Source organism: Garra rufa, chromosome 3 (assembly GCF_049309525.1).
Source record: "Garra rufa chromosome 3, GarRuf1.0, whole genome shotgun sequence".
Classification (NCBI taxonomy): domain Eukaryota; kingdom Metazoa; phylum Chordata; class Actinopteri; order Cypriniformes; family Cyprinidae; genus Garra; species Garra rufa.
In genome coordinates, this window is record NC_133363.1 from 4,486,014 (window position 1) to 4,500,043 (window position 14,030).

A 14,030-nucleotide genomic window follows, 5' to 3' on the forward strand; every position below is an offset into this window, starting at 1 on the left:
CTGTTTTGACTAAAACTTAACACACATTTAACAAACTAAACAAATGTGCAGAAAGCAATGTATAAAAATATGCCACCTTTTTTTTCAACGAGTTGCAACCTAGATTTACACACAACTGCATTACACAAGCTGAGGTGAAAATGCATAACTTGAATGCATGTGATTTATCAATTCACTTGTCCATTTATCAGTTTGTAATACCTGATTCATAGCCAAACTTGTCATGTATCAAAATAGGCTTATTGGTAAAAAGACTACTGTTTGTAGCCTGTTTATAAGTTCTGTCCCAGAGACAGAAAATCAAAACTCTACACATTAACACCTGCAAGAACTACCTTCAATAATCTTCATAAATATGAATTTTAGTCAAGCTTACTTATTTTATGTTTTGGTAAATATATTAAATACATTAAAATCTACAACATTTGTGACCCTGGAACACAAAAACAGCAGCAGGAGTATATCTGTAGCAATAGCTAAAACGCTTTGTATGGGTCAAAATTATTGATTTTTCTTTTATGCCAAAAGTCATTAGGATATTAAGTAAACATCATGTTCCATGAATATATTTTGTAAAATGCCTACTGTGAATATATCAAAACTTAATTTTTCATTAGTAATATGCATTGCTATGAACTTTATTTGGAAAAATTTAAAAGCGATTTTCTCAGTATTTAGATTTTTTTGCTTTCTCAGATTTTCAAACAGTTTTGTCTCGGCCAAATATTGTCCTATCCTTATTAAAAAACCATATATCAATGGAAAGCGTATTTATTCAGCTTTGACGTATAGACCAATTTGTCACAGTTGCGTCACTTGCAGCTGCGCACACATAGTGGTTGCAGAAAAACACTGGTAACAAGTAGAGGTAAAGGGCTAAAATCCATGGAATAGAGCAAAAAAAATAAATAAATTTGGGCCTGTTGATTTCAAAATCAGAATGCAAATGATTTTTATAGAATACTGTCGTCAAAGAAGCCGTTTGAAACTCAACACAGATGTTTAAATGATGATACTATGGATGAAAACTGCTATTATTACTCAACTTTTAAAGCATAATTTTGGTTTAAACAATGCATATGCTGTTCATAGGGGACGGTTTGACATTATTCGACATTAACATTTGTACATAACATTTATTTATTTTATCTCACAATTCTGACCTTTTCTCACAAATGCAAGTTCATATCTCCTAATTTGGACTCGATTTAACTCAAAAATAGTGAGTTTTCTGCCACTTCACCCATAAAAAAACATCATCCCTGTTTCGAATCTGTAACTATCCCACCCATCTATCCCCCCAATTTTGTTTAATAACAGTGCTTTGCTGGGTGACAAGTTCTTGTAATAAGCGGAGAACATTAAAAATGACATCCAATCAAAGTATTTTGTCTGTATCCTGTAATTCTCTAGCTGTAAAGGCTACCTCCTGAGTTTTCTGCAACCATGATGCACGCACATCCCGAATGTTTAACCTATAATTGGTCTATAAATCTCAATTTCAAAAAAATTGACCTTATGACTGGTTTTGTAGTTCAGGGTCACATTTTATCTTATGTATGTAAACCTCATGAAAATGGGATTATGATCCTGTTAAAAAAATACAGATAAACTTTTTAATACTAATCCTCCTGTTTAACCCTCATTACACAAGTCTGACATGGGTTCAATGCATGTTTGCATGAGATCAGTCAACTAGCTAAAGGTCAGTGTTTTTGCCTGCTGTGCTACAGCGATCGAGGGGTCCGGTGTGAGATTATTAGCTCTGATCTGTTCTGACGGGAACTAAAAGGTTCTCCTAATCCTGCGTCTCTTCACTGTATAACACCAGTCACAGCCCAGTGGGTGAACACACACCAATACATACAGACATCTGTACTAGAGGTCGACCGATGTATCGGTTTTGCCGATTAATCGGCACCGATAGTTGATTGGCCGAACTATCGGTTATCGGCAAAAATCCTTGCCGATAGTTTTTCCGGGTTGCGTTCTTTGCTGAAGCGGCTCACGCTCCGCTGTCATGGAGTATGAGAGGTTATACGAGAGGTTATATGAGAGGCCCTAGACCAATGTTTAATGCCAGGATTGTTACCATATATTTGTATTGATTTATATCCAGCTGTTTATATTCTTAGCCAGCAAAGTTGCAGGTGTAAAAACATGAGAAAGCAAACTGTGTTCATTCAGCCGACAAAATCAGTCACAGCGCGCCATAGTTTTACATTACACATCTTTCCTACATCGTTCATAAAGATTGCATTTAAGCAAACTATTTGTATTTCTGTAGCTCTAATTAAGTCTGTATGCTTAATACAGAGCTATAATTTATGTTTTAGCCTTTTCTTCAGGCCGTTAAAGCATGGTGAGTTTGCATCTTGTTACGCACTTTATTTCACAATGCCATTTTCCTGTTCCTATTTGATTTTAATAACTGATCAACAAAAATATCTATTAAAAATTAAGATAAAAATAATACAAAACGAAATTCGTTAAAGAAGGGATTTTCCACAAATAAAAACGTACGAAGTTGTCAAAAATTGTGTCTGACCCTCTCCAATTCTCCTGGCGTATTGCCGTCCAATTCATACCACGTCCTTTATGACATTTACAAATTACACAAACTTCTTTCGTAATTAACATATTAAACTGAAACAAAACAAAAACAAATAATATTTTAACATAAATGTAAAACAGAAAAGAAATTGTTTCTGAAATGGCTGCAATATAGATCGCACTTTCTCTTTCCGTTTCATGTTTAAACTAACCTTTGCCGCTTTTTTGATCATTCTTGAAGTAAACATTTGCCCGTTTGGTGATTAAATAAACTGTTTTAGATTTATGCTTGAACTATACAACGCGTCCTGTGTGTGTGTGATACCTGCAAGTTGTCCGCGCAACACAGCGCTGCACTTTTGTTCGGTTTCATTAAAGGGTGGGTGAAAAATAGATTCTCCGACGCACCTCAATCCTCTCTTCAATGAGCGTGTGTTTTTCCCGCATATGGCACGCGTGCGCGTCAGAAACGCGGCTGGCTTCATTGCACAGAATTTCCACAGTGAGCTAAGTGTATTGTTTGACAGTGTGAGCTATCAATCGCAGTTTTTGACTTTACATGTGCCTTCATTTCTGCCGTTTATAATGCAGTACTATTAGATGCACTGACAGACTTTCAATTGCTCTTTGTGTTTGTTCGTCCTAAAAAGCTTGATTGCAGATGCAGTTAAATGCACTTGGATTTTCAAATACTTTTATACGAAACTGATGTACACACAGTCAGTTATGTTTTCAGAGCAGGACAAAACATCTGATACATCGAAATAGATCTGTGCATTCGTTTGAATGCAGCCTGTTAAAGCAGCCTCTGTCTGATCTCATCTGTAATAATCAAACGAAAAAGAAAAAAACTATTTCTGTAAACTTGCCGACACTTAAAGAACACTAATTTTAAATAAGTAATTATTTTAAAAAGCAGCCTGCTTATATAATAAAAAAATGTTAAAATTTAAAGATTCCCACCCCTTTACAATGAGCCCATTTGTAACATCAACTAAGATTGATGAAAGCTGTAGAATAGAAGTGTTGTTCCTTGTTAGAGTGTTAATTTCAACATTTACTGATATGTTGTTAAATTTCGAAGTTCATTTTGTTAACATTAATGAACTATGAAATAACTTTAATGATCAATTTATAATTAATATTAATATTTTTATTCATTTACAAAGTATGGTTTAGTATTTATTTTTTTAAATAGTAGAGCACTATTTTAGTTGGCCTTCAATATCCATTTTCAAAAACTATCGGTTAATTAATCGGTATCGGCCAGCGTGGTCCAACCTAGCTATCGGTATCGGTAAAAACCAATATCGGTCGACCTCTAATCTGTACTTTCTCTTTTGCCAGCTATTGTAGAGTTTTAGCTCTGCTTTTATGTAAGCAATTAAATATTTCACTTTATTAGATAGCAGTTACATGAAACCCTTATTGTTATTTACTTTTGTTCTTGCTTATTGTGTCACTCTCAGAAAAAAGTACAAAAGCAGTCACTAGGGGCAATACCTTTTAAAAAGTACACCTTTGTACCTTAAACATCCATATTTGTATCTTAAAGGTACATATTATTATCAATCATGAATAAATAAGCTTTCACTGATTCAATAAGCTGCATTGATGTATGGTTTGTTAGGATTCGACGATATTTGACCAAGATACAACTATTTGAAAATCTGGAATCTGAGGGTGCAAAAAACAAAAATCTAAATATTGAGAAAATCGCCTTTAAAGTTGTCCAAATGAAATTTTTATTAATGCATATTACTAATTAAAAATTAAGTTTTGATATATTTATGGTTGGGAATTTATGGAACACAATCTTAATATCCTAATGATTTCTGGCATAAAATAGTTGATAATTTTGACCCATACAATGTATTTTTGGCTATTGCTACAAATATAACCATGTTACTTAAGACTGGTTTTGTGGTCCAGGGTCACATATTAGTATAAAAAAAGTGAGCATAAATAATTAATAAATAAGCTTTCCATTGATGTATGGTATTGTTAGATAGTACAATATTTGGCCAAGATACAATTTGAAAATCTGGAATCTGAGGGTGCAAAAAAAATTGAAATATTTAGAAAAAACAGTTCTTAGCAATGCATATTACTAATTAAAAATTAAATTTTGATATATTTATGGTAGAAAATGTATAAAATATCTTCATGGAACATGATCTTTACTTAATAGCTTAATGATTTTTTGCATAATAGAAAAATTGATAATTTTGACCCATACAATGTATTTTTGGCTATTGCTACAAATATACCTGTGTTACTTAAGACCAGGGTCACATATTAGTACAAAAGCGTGTGTTTCGACTGATTATTTTTCAAAATATTTGACATCATACTTTTTTTTAAATTTATATTTATTGATGGTATATCACATTTTGTTTGTGATGAAGTGATCTTTAAAATATTTGCATTATGTGTTATATTTACTTATATATGTATTTGTGATCCAAGGGTTTTTATTTGTGTTATTGGGGGCTTTGCTTTCCTCATAATCCTCAAAGATTAGACGAAATTGTTGTTTACAAAAATTTATTCATACAAATATTACAACACAGTTGTTTTTTTTCCGTTTTGTTTTGTTTCTTACATGTATATATATAATGGTGACCTTGTGCGGCTCCCATGTGTTATTGTACTATCGATCAACACAAGACATAGAGATTCATCTTAATGTTTAAGTAAGGCTTTGGGCACTATTAGTCTTTGCACACAAAATGAGTTTCAAGGCTGAGAATGTTTAATGAATGCCGTACAGATCGCTACCACACATTATGCATAGAGAAGTTAAATCGAATAACCGGAAAGCCAGGTGGCGTTTGAACAAATCATGTTATGTGAGAAATAGGAAATGTGTGAGCAGGTGATTGCAGCATTTGGAGGGCCACTAATGTGCCATCTGAAATTGGTGGCCATTTTAAAGATGAAGCAAAGGCACCCAAGCCGCTAGCTGCCTCCTGTGTCACAAAGCCTGCAGGAGAATGCAGAATTAAACACAGATTGATTTCACATGTTCGCCCTTTCACACGCACACACATCATAATATGCATATGCAAACATGTACATATCACTAACAAGCTTAAGTCAGAGGAATGACTTTACCAGTTGGATTTACCTCAAAACACATTGCCTTTTATTTCGTCTTTCAGAATATTCTTTGTCTTGAATGCAAAAAGGGATAAACCCTGGACCACAAAACCAGTCATAAATAGAAAGTGTATATTTGTAGCAATGGGCAAAAATACATTGTATGGGTCAAAATGATTGATTTTTCTTTTATGCCAAAAAAGCATTAGGTATCATTAGGTTCATTAGGTAAAGATCATGTTCCATAAAGATATTTTGTGAATTTCCTACCGTAAAAATATATCAAAACTTAATTTTTGATTAGTAATATGCATTGCTAAGAACTTAATTTAGACAATATTTTGATTATTTTCCACCCTCAGATTTCAGATTTTCAAATAGTTGTATCTCGGCCAGATTTCAGATCTGAATTTCCAAAAGTGGACCCTTATGACTGGTTTTGTGGTCCAGGGTCACATATGTCATACCCAACCTACTGATACTTACAACCACACAGATGCGACAGAAAACTCTAAGATGCAGAGGCAAGTCTGCATTAATGAGCAGCTTTATGGTAATAGACAAAGACATTTCACACTGATATGAAAGTGGGCAATGTGAGAAAGACAGAAATTGTGAAAAAAAAACAAAGAAAGAAACATTTAAACTGTAATTCTGATACCACTGTAATCTAATCTGGACTTAAGTTTTTGTAAGATGTTTTCGAAGAGGAACAACTACATACTAAGTGAAAAGTAGAAAGGACTGGACATAGTTTAAAACAAGTCATCTTTTTAAATCACAGCATTTGAAGATTCAGATTTAATTCACATTTATATGGACAGAAAAGACCTGTTCAGTTCACACCAAAAACGATAACTATACAAACAAATATAATGATTACTATATGTGACCCTGGACCACAAAACCAGTCTTAAGTAGCACAGGTATACAGTAGTCAACATTTGAAGCGGATCAAACATTTTCATCAGAGTTGTCCTGAAACTATGTCTAAGGACAACTTTGATTAACTTTTTTGAAAACTTTAAATGTTGACTACTGCATTTGTAGCAATAGCCAAAAATACACTGAACAGGTCAAAATTATTGATTTTTCTTTCATGCCCAAAATCATTAGGATTAATAGGATATTGAGTGAAGATTATGTTCCATTAAGATATTTTGTAAATTTCCTATTATAAATATACTAAAGGTTAATTTTTGATTAGTAATATGCATTGCTAAGAACTTCATTTGGACAACTTTAAAAGTGGTATTCTCAATATTTTAGATTTTTTTTTTTTTTGCACCCTCAAATTCCAGATTTTCAAATAGTTGTATCTCGGCCAAATATGGTCCTATCTTAAAAACATCACTGGAAAGCTTATTTATTCAACTTTCAGATGTATAAATCTCAGTTTGAAAAAAATTGACCCTTATGAGTGGTTTTGTGGTCCAGGGTCATATATTAATGTCCAATCCAACATGAGCTATACTTTTGTCATCTGCTGTTTTAAGTGCTCAAATTTACTAAAGTCTAAAGATTTCAACGATATTGTTACTCCGTGCCGTTATCGTTATAGTTGTGGGGTGAACTTATCATCTTTGGTGTGAACAGGTCTTGAAGGGGCTCATTTTTTCAGATATATGGAAAAGTTAAGGTATAGAGAGGTTTTTGCAAGAAAGAAAAGTGCGTTGAATGGCTTGTGAGATTTAGGCCATAGATGAAAGTAGGAAGAACTTCATGTGAGTAAAAGAGCATGGAAGGGATGAGAGAGAGCCCTCAGAAAAGCGCTATGGCATCGAGCCTTAAAAACTCACCGGGAATTCAGGAGGGAACTGTCTCAGCCAATCCAACAAAAATGCCTCAATCTCATCCCCATCCGGGAGCACACCAAAGTCTACGTCTTGTAGAAATTGGTGCAAATCTAAGTCTTCAGGGCTGTTGTAAATAAAAAAAACTTCTTTCTTAATGTCAGGCGTGAAAGAAGGAAGGTATCATTCAATGTAGTGATTGTCTTTCAGACTATTTATTTACTCATATTCAGACTGGTGGATTGAATAGACAAGGTGTTGAAACAAACATGAATAAATAAACAAGTAAATAAGTGGTATTGTTAGTATTGGTAAAACTAAGCGACTGGTCCACAAGGAAGATCAAAACAATATTATTATCAAAATATTCACTTTAATGTCTTCACTTCATACATAAGTACATGTTTATAAATAACACATCTTCATAGTAGTCTCAATAGTGACTAACTTGCTCCAAGAGCTCATAGACGCATGGCTACAAATAGGCGAGCCGCCGTCCTTTGCTTCTATATCTCTGTCTATACCTTTTGCCAAGGATCGTGGCCAGATACTTCTTTACGGCCATTTGCTTCCGGTAGCGACTGTAGCTGTCCGTGAAAACCCCATCTGAGTGGCGTTTCGAGAGCGGCTCATTCTCGTCCTCTATCGTGCTTCCTCCTCTGCGTTAGAAAAAAGCACAAAGCGTTCTAGAGCCCAGTATATTACAGAAACGGTTGACAATTAGTTTGTGAGAAAGTCACTTTTTTTAGATTTAAGTCTGCATGTTAATAAATAATCATAATTATCTTTTTATCTGTAAAAATCTGTTTCATTTAATAATATTTAGGATATCCAATTTAGGATATGAATACCCCAGAAGGCACATAACGTCATGAGACATTGTTATTTGGTTACATTTTCAATTCAATGTGAACATTAATTTGATGTCCAATGCCAACGTCAACTAATGTTGATATTTTGTTGTTTTTAGGTTGTGTAACCAAAATCCAACATTAAGTCAATGTCAAATTGACGTCAAAAACTGATGTCAATCCAATTTTCATTCACATCAATATGCGACGTCTGTCTGACGTTCAATGTTAACTTGACATTATATTGACGTTCAGTGCCTGCTGGGACGTTCTAGAATATATATATATATATATATATATATATATATATATATATATATATATTAAAATGAGTTGTGTGAAAAGTGACAGATATGGGCTGTTCACACAGCAAGCTTTGTGTTGGTCGAAGTTTCACAAGTCTTGGCAAATCATTGGTGGATCGTTATTTTTTTTAGCCTCGCTTGGAGTTTGGTTTTCCATTGAACGTTTTTTAACAGCATGAACGCATCCTGTGTGAATGCCCCCTTATTCTTTCAAAAGGTCAAGAACTGGACCCCGAAAAGACACTTGAAACAGCTAATTCATGCCAGGATAAACCATTGATATAGCATTTTTTTTTATAGCACTGATCTATATAATTAATTAATTGTATCATTTTAATGTTAATAAATTGTCAAATTGTCATTTAGGAATACGTTCCAGGTTCCATAAAAAGTTGTGCGTAATGTGACATGGGCTGTTCACACAAGATGCTTTATGATAAGATGCCTTGCTTCGAGTTTGGTTTTAAAAAATGGTTTCACATTTGAAAAAACATGTCATGTCAAACAAAGTCCTGCTTTGTTTTCCGTTTCGTTTCGCTCCATTGAAGGTTTTTAACAGCAACAACGTGTTCTGTGTGAATGCCCCCTTATTTTTTCAGCATGTGACACTCGAAAAGGCCAATTCATGCCAATGTAAACCCTATATAGAATTGATACAGTCGAATACCATACCCCAAAATTGATAATGTCGAAAACCATACCCCAAAAGACACTCGAAACAGCCAATGCATGTCAGCGTACACCATATATAGAGGGGATATGGCATTTTTATCTATTTAATCAATTTATATTTTGCTCTAATGATTAATTGATCTTATCATTTTAATGCAAATAAATAATCATAATCATCTTTTTGTCACTAAAAATGAGATCACACAGGATCCTTTATGTCGGTCTATGTTTCAAAAATCTTTGGCGGATTCTTTAGTCGATTAGAGTTTGGTTTGAAAATTTTGAAATTTGAAAAAACGCGCGGCGGCACCATCAAGCGGTTTTTAAAAGCAAGAACTCGCCCCATGTGAACGCCCCCTTATTCTTGCAGACACTCGAAACAGCCAATTTACACCAGATATACAGTTGATATAGCGTTTTATAGCATGGACAAAAAGTTGTAAGTCAAATGAAGATGAGAACGCGAAGAAGAGAAATGCATAAAAGAGATACAGTTCTTACCCCACGCGTTTTGCCATCAGTGTATGCAGGTATTTCCGAGCTGATAACTGACCAAGCGCTTTCCTGTAGGCTTTATTAAACATCCCATCAGCGTGCCTTTCCATTCTGGGTGACAAAATGCCAAATAGATTGTACAACAGCATATCAACGGTGGTCAAAAGAGAGATCAGATGTTGCAAAGCAACCTAATTTGCAATATCATCATATCGATTAACAAACCGGCACATTTAGGGATGCCTAGAAATAGAATATGAGTTCGGGAAGAAAGAAGCGTGGTCACCTTTTCGATGGAGGACTATATAACGTGTATGCGTCTTCAGTAACTGAAGGAGAGCTTCGGATAGTGATCTGGTCACTGTCAAAGGTTAGATCCGTTAATGAGTTTCCCTCCTCGTCAAATCCAGCAGTCTCCATTCTGCAAAAAAAAAAAAAAAAAAAAATGAAGTCATTTCATTCGCACACTTTTGGGAGATTTAGCCTAAAAGTGCTCTAAATATTTAAAATGCATAACCTACTATTATATAGGCTAAAAACAAAATAGTAAAGGTCGCTTTGGATAAAAGCGTCTGCTAAATGAATAAATGTAAATGTAAATTTCATTAAAATTGCGTTTAAGTTTAGTTTCTTTAACAAATAAGCGTATCTTTCAAAATGATTGATTTTAAGATCATAATAAAACCATGTTATAAAAACTGAATCAAACATACTTTCTAATTAAAGCGCATTCACTTTTGAACTTTCAATCGTTCGATTTTACGCGAAACAAAGCACGTTCACACTCTTAAAAATAAAGGTTTTTATTGGCATACGTGACCCTGGACCACAAAACCAGTCATAAATCATCTAATAAGATTAATGCATAATCTGAAAGTTGAATAAATAAGATTTCCATTGATGTATGATTTGTTAGGATAGGACAATATTTGGACAAGATGCGACTATTTGGAATCTGAGGGTGCAAAAAAATCTAAATATTGAGAAAATCGACTTTAAAGTTGTCCTAAAGAAGGTCTTAGCAATGCATAGGCTATTACTAATCAAAAATTAAGTTTTGATGTATTTACAGTAGGAAATTTACTAAATGTCTTCATTGAACTCGATCTTTAGGCTACTTGATATCCAAGGATTTTTGGCAATCGATCATTTTAAGTGTATTGTCGGCTATTAAATACCCGTGCTATACCTAAGACAGGTTTTGTGGTCCAGTGTCACATACATGGTTCTTTGAACAACATTTAATATCACTGGAACCTTTAAAAAGCACAAACGTTTTTAAAGTAGAAAAGGGATCTTCAGAATATTAGAACGGTTTCTTAGTTCTGTGGCATCGTTGCGAAAAATCCATTTTGGAACTTTTATTTGTAAGAATGATAAACAATGAAACACGTCCTAAGTGTGTATTACTTGTTCACATATGTCACATATTTTTTAGATACAATGCCAAAAAAGACGCCTAATGTTTTATTTAGCTTATTTTACAGTCTTATGGTATATATAGTCCTTTCACTGCTCAACAGACTCGAAATCCTCAAAATGCAATTCTTTACTGAGCGTTAGTTGAGACAGGTGTAAAGTTTACAAACCTGATGTTGGGATAGCTCAACGGAGAACACACGTTGCATTGTACGAGGAGCCCGTAGATGAGGAAAGCAAGAGTCGTTTTGCTGCTTGTCATCATTCTGTAGAAGATAAAGCTGTAAATGAGTATACAGAGAGATGTTTAAATCTATTAATTTAATGGCAGCATGACTAAAATGATGCTTTAAGTACATCTAGAGTCTCAAAGCAACCCACATTGATCTCAAAATTAATTATGGTTCACATAATATAGGCTACTGGTTCTCTTCCAGCAGGGGTTGACATACTTACGGCAGCGGACGAATGCGGTCCGGTAGAGGCTGCAACGACAATGAGATGAAAATGTCGCGCTCTCTCCTTCACACCCTCTCTCTCTCTCTCTCTCTCTCTCTCTCTCTCTCTCCCAGTCTGCTCTTTAAACTTTTCTACGCGTCAAATTGTTATCCTTATGAGCTCAGAACGGATTTTTTCTTAGGTCTCTCCCTCTCTGTAATGACAGTCGAACGGATATGAAACGAGTTATCATTTGCCTTCATCTCTCATTATAGCATCGCGAGTTTTATTCCTGCAGCTCCTTCTTCTGGACCCTTTTCACTCCCCACTTTTAGAGACTCCGTCGACGTCATCCTCCCTTATTATAGAGACATCACTGTACTTTTCCTTCCTCCAGACACAAATATACCTTGGGTTTCCATGTTTTATGGGACTTTCCATAGACGTAATGATTTTTATAGTGTATAAACTGTACATTATATCCCCTAAGCCCTAAGCCCTAAAAGAAAACCTTATGCATTTTTGCATGCATAAGTTAAATTTGGGTATTAGGCTGCTATCCTTTTGAGGCATCTATAGCATTTTCATTTATAAATGGTATATTTTCCAAGTGCATATAAGTAATTGAAACTCTTAGTTAAAAATTAACTTTTACTTCAAATAGGATTCAAAAAGTAAAAAATATGCATGATTATGGATTAAGGATTATGCACTTTTTGGTGGATTTTAGTCTTACTAATTTATTTAACACGCCTGTGTGCATTTTTAACATATGTTTCCCAAAACTGTAAAACTAGTGAGTTAGACCCTCTATGAAATTTCAATTTTCACTATTAACTAACTACTAATTAAAACTTTTGCCTCAATAAACTCAATTTGCTGCTTAAATTACTATGGTAGGTAGGATTATGGAACTAGAATATGATCTTATAGAAAAAGGCATTAATAAGTGCTTTCTAGTACTAATAAACAGCCAATATGACAGTAATGTGCATGCTAATGAGGAGTTAATAGAAAAAATTGGTCCTTAAAAAAACCTAAATGCCACTTCAACTTTATGCAGTTTTAAATTTTTGTATGCATAAGTAGAATTTGGGGTTTAGCCTGCTGTCCTTTTGGGGAAAATATGATATTTTCCTAGTGCATTTAAATAATTTAAACTCTGTTTAATATCAATTGTTTAATTTCAGTTACACATATGATTCAAATAGTGAAAAATATGCATGATTTAAGGATTATGCACTTTACAATACAATTTATAGTTATTAAATTGGATGATGGATTTTAGCTTTCCTAACTTTTTAAACACATTTATGTGCATTTTTAACATGTTTCCCAAAACTGTAAAACTAGTGAGTTAGACACTCTAGTTCAATTTCACTATTAACTAACTACTAACTACGACTTTTGCCTTAAAAACTCAATTCGCTGCTTATTGATAGTTACTATAGTAGGTAGGATTATGGATCTAGAATATGATCATATAGAAAAATGCATTAATATGTTCTTTGTAAGCAGCCAATATGCCAGTAATTTGCATGCTAATAAGCAGTTAATAGAGAATTGGTCCTTAAAATAAAGTATTATCACCAAAACCTAAATGCCACTGCTACCTGTGCAGTGTAAGTTTAGCATTAGAAGACCCTCTATATTTTTTCAGCCTGCCATAGTAACATTTCCCACTTAAAAATAATTGAATTTCCTTTTTTATTCATTCTAATTAATAATAATAAAAAAAAAACTGAACCTTAAACCAACTTTTTTCTTCCCGTAAGATTGGGTGCGGCCATTTGCGAATTTTATGAGTCTGGCTTCCGGTCTCAAAACAGCTCGTTTTGCTGTTTGATATTACAAATCGCTGTGTCTTACCATATTATTTTGATGTATTATCGTAATTATGAGCACACTGGTTTGTAGTGCAAACAGTTATACCATACTGCACATTGTTATTCTTCTAGTTATTTCCCTATAGCGGCTAATGAACCGGAAGTCTCACCCACAGGCTTACTTTCAGGTTGAAGAAATAGGTGGATAGGCTATACAACAACCATGACTGTTATGTTTAGATGCCTCCAGGTGGCTACATGTTTCCTTCCTTAATGCACTTCTCAAAAGTTACGTTAGTTCTCAAAAGTTTTGGGAAACAGTCCATATTCCAAGATGATTTGTGTTTCTGATCTTTCGGGAAATGCAGCGGTGGGCAGTTGTGAGTTACGTTAGGTTACTTTATAAAGCATTCAGACATTTTCAGGTTTATTTTGAGCTTGTTTTTGTTTGTCCTATCAAGATTTGACAACACAGTCTCTTCAGATTCTAGACCAGGGCTGGTTTGAGAAACGGTGGAGACCTGTGTCGAAATGTGCGAGTGAGTCACTACCATTTCCCCTGCCATTTTCATGAAC

The 14,030-nt window shown here is 34.2% G+C and overlaps 1 protein-coding gene across 3 annotated transcripts; it reads right to left on the reverse strand.

Annotated features, from left to right (window-relative positions):
- Positions 1-5,094: 5,094 nt before the first annotated feature.
- adcyap1a (adenylate cyclase activating polypeptide 1a) lies at positions 5,095-11,944 on the reverse strand. 3 transcript variants are annotated; one of them, XM_073836814.1, is made up of 7 exons: positions 11,647-11,944; positions 11,361-11,456; positions 10,058-10,192; positions 9,778-9,882; positions 7,973-8,107; positions 7,455-7,575; positions 5,095-5,539 (listed from the first exon to the last, which is right to left on the reverse strand). In XM_073836814.1, the coding sequence occupies exons 2-7, from the start codon at positions 11,453-11,455 to the stop codon at positions 5,531-5,533; spliced, it is 600 nt and encodes a 199-aa protein (XP_073692915.1). In that variant the 5' UTR covers position 11,456; positions 11,647-11,944; the 3' UTR covers positions 5,095-5,530. The 3 variants fall into 3 exon arrangements, with proteins under 3 accessions (XP_073692915.1, XP_073692916.1, XP_073692917.1); XM_073836815.1 differs by having other exon boundaries at positions 11,361-11,471; XM_073836816.1 differs by having other exon boundaries at positions 11,643-11,944.
- Positions 11,945-14,030: the final 2,086 nt, after the last annotated feature.